Source organism: Boleophthalmus pectinirostris, unplaced genomic scaffold (genome assembly GCF_026225935.1).
Source record: "Boleophthalmus pectinirostris isolate CB_2022bp ecotype Guang Dong unplaced genomic scaffold, ASM2622593v1 HiC_scaffold_1, whole genome shotgun sequence".
Taxonomy (NCBI): domain Eukaryota; kingdom Metazoa; phylum Chordata; class Actinopteri; order Gobiiformes; family Gobiidae; genus Boleophthalmus; species Boleophthalmus pectinirostris.
The window spans coordinates 21,357,472-21,367,986 of NW_026570970.1; the positions used below are offsets into that span (position 1 = coordinate 21,357,472).

At 39.1% G+C, this 10,515-nt stretch overlaps 1 protein-coding gene across 1 annotated transcript; it reads left to right on the forward strand.

Moving 5' to 3' along the window:
• Window positions 1-2,467: 2,467 nt before the first annotated feature.
• On the forward strand, window positions 2,468-10,086 carry tnfsf11 (TNF superfamily member 11). Its single transcript, XM_020936293.2, has 4 exons — window positions 2,468-2,912; window positions 4,743-4,778; window positions 7,324-7,462; window positions 8,487-10,086. Exons 1-4 carry the CDS (start codon window positions 2,712-2,714, stop codon window positions 8,903-8,905), a joined length of 795 nt encoding a protein of 264 aa, XP_020791952.1. The 5' UTR covers window positions 2,468-2,711; the 3' UTR covers window positions 8,906-10,086.
• Window positions 10,087-10,515: the final 429 nt, after the last annotated feature.

Below are 10,515 nucleotides of genomic sequence, written 5' to 3' on the forward strand. Positions count from 1 at the left end.
ACCTCCCCTCACCCTTACGCTCTCATTCATGTCTTCTCTTGGGTTTCCCTCCTCCTCAGCTGCAGGGCTTTTGGCCGTATGTCATTCTCAAACTGAGCATCAAGTTGCAATGTCTGGCTGGAAGTAGACTGGGAGACACAAGGGCATGGAGCAGACCCAAACACACAACCACACATGTATGAGAGCTCCACATGCAGAAAGGAGGGGCATAATAAATGTGAAAATGATCAAATGTAATCAAAAACAAAAGAAATAGTTTAACCTGTGTGCCAGCCAAAACCACTTCTCTACCCCACAGAGGTACCAACTCACATTTGGATAAAATATTATTGACATTTAACCAAAGGAATTACTCTCCATAGTTCAAAGCCGAATGTGTAAGTATTCAACCAAGTGTCAAGAAACTAAAATAAACTAAAATATCACAATACACAGTAGTAGAAATATTGTGTGTACTCAATACTCCAAAAAAGGTCTGTGAGTAAAAGCAATGCAACACCGCTACTACCACTTGCCACTAGCACACTCTGACAGTGTAGGTCAGGTCACTCTCTACGGTTAAAGGTGAATTATGTAACTTTTCTGATGGAGGGTCCACCATGTTATTATACTGTTATGTTGTTATTGCTTTGCCTCAAATTTTCCACAGTATGGCATTAAACGTATTTATCACACATTTTTTCAAGTTGTTCTACTGTCAGAAATACAATAAAAAACATGCATTCTCACTGTGAGCTGGCTCTCTCCACAGATCTGACCTGTAACTTGGTCCAGTGAAATCCCATGTTTGTCTCCAAAGAGAAAGCTAAGTTTAAAGCTATACTGTAACATCCCAGGCATTTTCTTTAATACATCAGGTGGCATAACCTTCAAGAGAAAAGTCCCATCTGCATCTTTAATTACAGTATTCACTTGCGCAGAGACCAGATCAAAATTGGGACTAAACTGTGACTAAGCCCCAAACTAAACCTGGACTAGTTTAGGACTGAACCAGGACTAGAACAAGACCAAACCAGGTCCATTTGATTACTAAATTAGGCTCAAACCATAAACAAACCAGGACAAGAATTCTAACTATAAACTGCAGTCATTATAACCCCATTATCAAAGATTCCAAATAAATTCTTAAAATGAGTAGAAGTTTTCAACACAATAATTATGTTTTAGAGGTAAAATGTAGGCCTATTCAGAACATACAGTAAAAATTCTTTTAACAGTGCCCTCTCCAGTATCCAGTTACTTTCCACCTCTTACCACAGCCAAATGCATAAAAAAGGAGCAAAGAGGGGCTCAGGGGCCTAGTGTAGCCAGGGCATAAGTTTTGAGGTTTTCCGCGGGAGAGATAAAACCTTTGTGGGAACCCTGTCAGGAGGAATCTGACAGAATTAACTGTAGTTCCCCTGCTCCATTCTAAAAGCAAACAGCACAGGGCCATCCTACAAAAGCATGGTAAAGAGGAGAGCGTTGTGGTCACACTACAACATAACCAGAATCATGTGTGCGGTTTTATGAAGTTTAAAACCCATAATGATGTAGTATTAAACGATTGTATCGCCGTACGGTTTGACGGCTGAAAGGAAGGGGTGGGAGGAGCGTATAAATAGCCAGATTTCTCCCATGAACTCCTCTGGCACCTCAAAAGTCACTAAGATTTTGCAAACTCGCTCAACTTATAACAGCCCCCTCTTTTTTCCATTGTTGCTGCTTTTGAAGGTTTTTTGAAGATTTCTAGCCCCATTTGCGAAGTGGGTTATAAGAGAGCCTGGCTTTGATTATCATGCAGCAGTTGTATGCAATAGTAAGACATTGGCAAGAGACATTTTGCAGAAGTAGCTCTTGTGTAACATATTAGCAATGAAGTTATTGTTTGTATTATACAGTATACAATGTAGTATACAATGACTGCAGTGATAGGCCCATTTCTCATTAGTAGGTTAGCCAACACAAGAACTTGTAGGAGTTTTTTTTTTTAACATGTAATTATTATAATTTGTCAAGAGCTTCAAATTTTGTTTAGTCTACTACTAGCCTACTACAACATTTCATTAATACAGTAATGACATCTATCTATAACATATTGTTAATTATAAATTAGGAAGCTACTACTGCGTAATTTATTATGAAATGCCCTCTTATGGTTTGTGGTTGCCAATAATTACTAGGCTTAATAAATAAAATGCAGATCTGTGGTTAGTCCTCTTAGTGTCCTAAAAGACAACAGATATTGATCAAAGTCCAATTTAGTTCTCTAAGTGAGATTGAGATTAAACCATTGCATCCCATCCTTTTATGTAGTAATATAATAACGACATGTAAAAAAAAAATGTATTATTAATCATTACTCACACAACATGGATTTGGAGCATATCTATCCAGTGTCAGCCTAGGCCGCCTGTTGGGGCGTCAGGGGAGGTGTGGACGCGCAGAAAGGGGTGGACCACGTGATAAACTCTACTGCGCTCTCTTGGCGGGCCAAAAAGTTCTCCTTGAGCTTTACAGCTCTATACCTGCTGCGAACTGTCCTCAGCCTATTCTCCCTGATCCCCCTCTTTCCGCCTTTGCCTCGTCTCTGAGTTCCAATTGGCTGCAGGGCTAAAGACGCGCCGTCCCAGCCCACCCACAGTCTTTTTTAGAGCTCCGTCGGTGGCCGAGTTCACCGTGACTTCCTCGCCTTGGGATCCGGGCTGAGCGTACGTAGACACGGCTACAGCATGGCAGCTAGTCACGATTATAGAGGCTACCTACGGGACAGCGTTGATCTGGAGGCGACCCAGCACCACCGCTTTCACCCGGTCCAGAGCTCGGAGACCACGTACCGGCCGTTCCTAATTGGGACCCTTGCTATTATGGGATTGCTTCAGGTGGCTTCCAGCGTGGCCATCTTATTGCACCTGACCGGTTATCTGCAAGAGGTAAGAGGACTTAGCATGACATTCGCGTTTTGAAAATATTTTACAGTTAATGTTTAGCAACAAATAATAATGCTTAATTTGTTAATTACTTTAGTTTCTTATTATAAAAAATATAACTTCATGCATTCGAGTAAGATGGTAGGCTTGGCCTGTGTTACAGTTTAAACAAAAGAATTGGTAGGTTACGTGTGCATTGCTGCGCAGTCCAAACTCTTTCCTGGAGTTCTTGAAGTCTTTCAGTAAAACTCTCATCTGGCAGAGCAGCTCTGTAAGGCCCCATGAACGCGCTCTGGAGTGATCATATCTTCAGTCTACAAATGTCAGCCTATAAGACGTCTTGTTTTGCAAAATACAGATGTTTTCACTTTAGCCGCAGGGCTGCACACTTTCATTCTCGTGTTTACATACCATCTGGAGGTTATAGTAATTTACATGTGCCATAAATTATAAACTTTAACTGGATCTGTATTTATGATGGAGGGGAAGCGTGCAGGCAGAAGTTTGATCCTAGAGTATGGCAGTATGCCAGTATAGATGTTTTAATTTGGAAACAATGTCATATCAAAATATAGTCCATTGTCTTATCTGATACAGTATAAATTGATAAATCATAAACCCATATTAAGTTAATTCAACATTACAGGAAGCACAAAGTTCACCTGAAAACCATCCCTTCTCTCTGCCCTTGTGTGTGTGTGTTTGTGTGTTGAATTTCTTTTGGCTTGTTCTTGGCATAAACACACAGCTGTGCGGTAGTGGCTTGTTATTCACTGGACCTTAGCCAGACGGGAAAAGCACATGAAAAATGAGCGGGGGAAAGTTGAAAAAAGTAAACACTAAAAGTTTGGGTACTGTGCAACCGCTGTGGTCGTGTATAAGTAATAACAATCCATGAGATAGAAATGTGATGAGAGGTTATAAGCTCTTGTTCCTTATGTACTGATATTATACAGAGGTTGAGTATCTTTGGCTGGTCAGGACTGAGTAGATACATATTTTATTCATGCCCAACAGGAGAAACTGATTTAAATCAGAGGTTTCCAAACATCATAAAGAAATGCGTATAGCAGCATACATGAAGCGCAGGGCCACAGACTGGTGGTCAGTACAGTCAGTCATTGAAATATGTGCATTTAGCAGCACACACCTTTGTGAAGGCTTTGACCCTAATACGATCCATTTCACACCAAAATGTTTGTTGTGCAGCTATGGTGGTGGAGGTTTTGCAATAAAAACTACTGCTTATGATAATTTGGACCAATTTACTATAAAGAAGCAAACAAAGATTTACTGAGGGCCGCATTTGGCTTCTGGACCATGGACATGCCTGATTTAGATCAACAGTAGTGCATGTGATGACAGCTGTTGCATATGGGAGCACTTTCACTATGAGTCAGTAAAAGTGCAGAGTTTGGCAGTAGACCATCACCTCTTCTCAGCACCTGTAGAATGACTTCCTGGAGATGCAAAGTGGACGCAGCACTCTGTCTAGGAATGTGCCTATCCGTGCCTTGTTAAAAGGAGGACATTTTACAGTAGTTTTGACAGTACAAATTCATTGCATAGTTTCATACAATAAAGAGCCTAAAGTGGACTGCTGCAGTGGAATGTAGGGTGACATGTGTAAAGTAACTTAGCCCCCTCCTCCTTTAGCAGCACATAATCTCTACAGTACCGCCTGTCTTCCTGTGCGTTTTGAAACATATTCCTCCCACACAAAACTCAAGAAAACATCTTAAAAATGTAGCACACGTGATTTAACAGCCCTGTTCTTTATCTCTTTATCGCTTAATCTGCTCAACTATGTTTTGTGTTCTTATGTCTTTTCAGGTAGATTTGTCCGCAGCACCACATCGGCCTATTGAGGTGAGTGACTTAAAAAAAAACTTATTATATTTGATATGCACACATGCCTTCTCGCAAACAGCAATGTATCTAAATGGAATGTGTAATAAATGAGTAACTATCAAGCTGAAGACTATTTGATCACAGTTAAAAAATTGTCAACTGTCAACTAATTTAGTAATCAAATAATATTAATCTGGTCTATCCAGTTCAGAACCTGCAATTTGCTGAGAGCAGAGATTTATGTAAATGTGCTCAGTCAGAATGACCTCAAGCGGCTTCACTGTAGCTTTATTTAGGTCATATTAAAAAAAAAATCTTATATTCACAAATCTTTTGCTGCTTAAACAAGTAATTGATTTACCAAGTAGCAATGTAAATGTTAGTTGCAGCCCTAAGTAACAAGGAGCAAGAACAGAGTTTGCCAGATGCAAGTTTAGAAAGGCATTCGATTTCTTTGAAAGTTGATTCTAATCAATTGTATGGGACTAATAGGAATGCTATTATAAAACATTACTTGGCAACAAATGTCTGTAATGTAATGAATATATTTGACTGATTTAATCTGTTTTTTGTGTGGCACCAAGCATGCCAGCATAAACAACATTTTAGTTTATTTTTACCTGCTACTTCCTTCTCTGTATGAGAAAATATCTCTTAATCAACAGTTCGAATCGATAAACATTATGTGATGTCAAACTGACAGAAATGTATTTTTTATGGGTGTAGAATCAAGGTCTTACAACATACAACACCTCTATGGCTTTAACTAGAAAAACGTTCAATCATAATAATAGTAATAGTGATATAATTCCTACTAAGTGAAGTAAGTGAGTCATATGTGGGCGTCGGTGCCATCAATAAGATAGACCATGGGAAATCCTAACAGTTTTCTTGCAATATAAATTCTGTTTCAAAGTCACCACCCTTTTTTGGCACAGTCCAGCAAAGTCAAATATCACTTATTATGGGGATATCTTCTGCTTCGGTAATGTTTTTCCAAATGCTCTTTCTAACCCCCTTTCAAATCAGACTATTCTTTATGTTTCCCAAGCGCACTCAAACCACCCAGCATGTCTTGGGCTGAAGAGCTCATTGCATTGGCCATTTTCCATCAAGTGAAAGGTTGATCCATTGTGGGTGCTTTATGAGGTGTCAGGGTGATAGGTTTTTGGCCTTTCTTCTCTTATAAGCCTCCACTGACTGTCCGGCTAAGTGCTAAGGAGAGCTGTGCATGCATCTGTCAGCCCCTCTGATGCAGCTGGGCTGTGGCTGTGGTCAGTGACATCTCAAAAGTGATGAGAATACAGCAATTCAGAATCACACAAAGCTGCTCAAATGACTGTTTACAGTGTACATAGAACTTGTTCAACAAAAGCAAGCATCTGCCAGGGTGGCCTCGGTTTCAGTATCTTGTAAACCGCTCCTTAAGATAATAGTTTGAATGACACATGACGCTGAGTAAAAAGACGGGGATGGAGGCCATTAGACTTACTTTTCTTGTATGACATTTATATTCTCATGTGGCCCTTAACACCTACCTATAAAAATATAAAATTTGTAGATCAGACACAGATTTGAAGTGTATTTAATTAAAAGATATTCTGGTTAAATCTCTGGTTACCGTGCCATGAGCACATCAGTAGAGATTGCACACTACTTAGTTGCTAAGCTGTTACATTTTCAAGTGTTTGTCTTGGTCTCATTCCTGAACATTGTCTTGTAAACATGTGAACTGAAAGTTGTTTTGAACAAGTGTCATTCTAGTTTACTAGTTGCAAAATCTACAAAATAGGACTGTGCATGGTGATTATTGGACTATAGTACTAACCTGGCAAAGAGTTTAAATGGCATGACTCTGCAGTTGTCCTTGGTGCATAGTTGCAGAGGCATTTCTGGCAGCGGGTGCGTTTAAGTTGCTATGTTCTTCAGGTATTTCAAAACTTTCATTTAGCCTGTGTCTGTTTCTGTTTTTGTCGCTGGTTTGACGCTGGAGTTACATGAGATTGGCGCCATTCCTGAGGATTTAGATCAGAAGAACAAGTCAAAACTCCTTCAGGATGCAATAAAATTCTATTAATGGAGTCAGCTTAATCTTTTCCTGACACTTGACTGACAGCTCTAATTGCATAGATTTTGCACACATAAATAATGGCACAAATAATGGCACATGTTACCAAAGCCATATGTCAAATGAGTTGCATCTGCTCAGATAGATCTAAACTTTGCTTTGCATGTTGAATGCAATCAAAAAGAGGGAGATCTTGTTTACTTGCTTGGAAACCGTGTTTGTCTCTCATCTATCAGCTTGTGCCTGAGGTGCTGTGCTTCTCCATAGAGGCAAAATGATTGTGATTTCAACTTTGAATGCCATAGAGTCACTCATGTATCCATTAAAAATGTTTGACCCAGAGAGTCACAGACTATTTATTTGAAAATGTGCCTATACTGGCAGAGAAGTTGAACAAAGACAAAAGAAAAAAACATTTTTTGAGTCAGTTTTTATTATGCTGATTGTTGAAATAAAATTTGTACAAACTGAAATAATGATTTCTTTGTGTTGCAGGAAATGCAGACAGAACCAATTATGAATGCCTTACAAGGCACGCAAAAACTGAGAAAATGCAACAAGAACAGATGTAAAAGTCCTAGAGACAGTGTGCCATCGGCTCATCTACCGATCAGAGCGAAACAAGAGTACCCAAGTGAGTTCTTTCTGTTCACTTACAATGCAGAGGATTTAAGATTAAGATTAGAATTGTATAATCTTTAAATTGTTGAATTTAGGAACTTCATTCTCACAGGGCGTCACCAACCAGTATACAGTTTTGTTAAAGTTTATACTGCCTTCTAATTTAAAACTGTCAAAAGCCTCTTCCAGTGTTTGAGCCTGTTCCAAGTCTTGAAAATGTAAGCCTGTGTGAGAGAGATTTGCTATAGCACTGGTGACCCCAGAATAATGTTGATATCATGTTCTATTTTGCGAAAGATTATTTTTATTTAGGTAAATCACCCTTTAAAACCTGAAGTGTGAAGTGAAGCAGATATTTTTATAAAATACAATGTTGAGAACTCCCAACACATTTTAAAGGGGCTTTGTTGTTTGGCGACATCTGCCAGAGACACTCATTGTTGGACATGAACTATGTGGAAACAACTGTCTGTGACTTTCCTACACAGTTGTTTCTCTGTCATGGTGCAACATACAAGTAAAAGAGAGGAATAAATGGGCAAGACAGTTCAACTTGAGCTTCTCACCCCTGAGTACAGGTCCTTATAATATTGTTTATAGTGGACATATTGTTTAAAGACAACTTACTTATATGAGCTTCCTATATGTTTGAATAATCCTGTATTGCCCTACACTGGAGGCTTGAGTGCTCAGAAAAATTCTGGTTTCAAATACCCCCTAACCCCACCCACAGACCTGTGCTTACTTGCAATTATTTAATAGCCACATAGCCATTTTTCAACTATAAAAACTATTAAATTACTATCAGCTGCTTGCTATTGTGAAATGAAGAGGTGGGGCCAAGAATTTCTGCAGTTTTGAACAGAACAAACCATTTTTATTATTATGTTGTTTTAGATCAATCTTGCGGTTTACAATGAAGAAAATGTAAAATAATGATCTACATATGTTAGAGTTTAATACAAAAAAGCATAATATGTTTTCTTCTTTACAAAATATTGAAAAGATACAAATAGTTGTGCTATGTCTGTCTGCAGAAGGCAAGCAGCAACCTGTGACTATCGAATGGGACAATAGCCAAGGAGATCTCCACTGCATTAAGTACGACAAAGGGAAGCTGTTAATTGATGAGCCTGGGTACTACTACGTCTATGCCAAGACCTGCTTCCGCTACTACCATATGGCAGAGGACCGGGAGACCTCCTTGATGGAAAACCTTCAGCTCATCCAATACATTTGCCATGACATCCACCAACAGAATACCAGGGTGAGACTGATGAAAACTGGTAGCACCCCAAGATGGAACAACACCAGCTACAACATGTACTGTGCACAGCAAGGCCGTGGGGTGCGGCTAGAGCAGGGAGACGCGCTATTCGTTAATGTGTCTAACGCATGGCTATTGGACCGGGAGACTGAGGGGACATACTTTGGGGTCATAAAGCTGGCCAACTGACATGTAAATTAATGGAGTGGACATGCTACTGAACATTCAATATGCCAAAGACCACTGTTATTGCTAATTTTCTTGTCACTATTGTCGTCTCATGTTGATTTGTCAGAAGAATTTCCTGTAATTATTCACACGTTTCACCACAAAGGTTGGTAAAAAAAACAAATGAAAAGTGATGGATTGCCACTTTTACAATTAGGTAATGACTCGCAACGTTCAGACATCACGAAATGTAGAGACAAGTTCAATTATATCTTTGTACCTTGTCCAAAACGGTACTGGATATGTTCATAAATATTGACAATTGCTGGGGAATACTTGTTCAATGTACTTTGGGGGATTTAAACAGATCTGTACCATTTAAAACAAACCTCACAGGTCAGAGCTGGTCGGCCTGTACATTGGAGCTCTTCTGGCATCTGCTTACACTTTGTATGGAGCCAGATAAAACTAACAATCCCCCAGACCTGTGTCTCTGACCCTTAGCAGACGCATATGGAGTGTTTGATGGTCAATGAGGCATCCCTGCTCTATGTAACCGATGTATGCTATGGGGTAGAGTAGGCAGTGGGGATTTGTTTTCCTTAAAGGTGGAAAATGAATAATTTTCTCTGCCATGTTTTAAGTCAAACAAGTATGTTGTAGATGTAAAACACAGATTCTCGTGACGTAAAATTGACAAATGATTATTGACTATCAACTTGCAAAGCAGATAGCTGGACTGTCTGGCCAATAATGACATGAAAAGTCTCCTTTAACTTGAACCAAATTGATTTTGGTTCATCATTAACTTAATTTTTTTTTCATTTGACTCTTCAGCGAGGTAAATGGGAATATGCACTAAATATTTATTTATTAGTTTTAGAGTTACAGAGAGGGGCCACTGTTACAGTGAGTGCTCAGCTGTAGAACAACAGTATATTTCATGTCTGTTTGACGTCCATTATGCAGCACTTAGAGGCTATAGTAGACATGCTTTTTGTTATAAAAACACAGGGGCTTTCATTTTGAATTCAATATTTATGTGTCTTATTTTTGACAACTGTGTGTGCACTCGCCTTGACATGAGCAGGATGGATGTAATGTTTTAGATTGTACAATACAGTAAGATTGTTGTTTATACAATATTTTGTCAATATTATTTATGTTGTTAATAAAACTACTTTTGTAACAATTTGAATGCACTGATGGTATATGGTATGTCTTTCTGGTAGAACTGTGATGAGCTAAGCAAATTAATACTGAAATTTATACTAAAATCCCTGGAAAAAGCAACACAGTTATGGCTGTAGAGTGAAGTCACAGTGTCTGCCTCCTGAGTGCTCCACCGTCTCACTACCTTCGTAGATTGTGTAAAGAAGCCTCCCACTACTCCAGCACCACTAACTGGCAGCAGACATTTGAACCAATGCAGCAGAAACACATCACACAAAAGCAGGACGATCATTTTGTAGAATTTAATGTCACCTTAATCATTGTGATATGGCAAGAATAGAGGGAATGTTCATGCAGATATATGATGGAGGGACAGCTGTATGTGGTAGGCTCTGGAAATTAAAGCATTTCTTTAAAACTATAAAGAGAATTTAGCAAGACTATTTGCAGGAGAACAA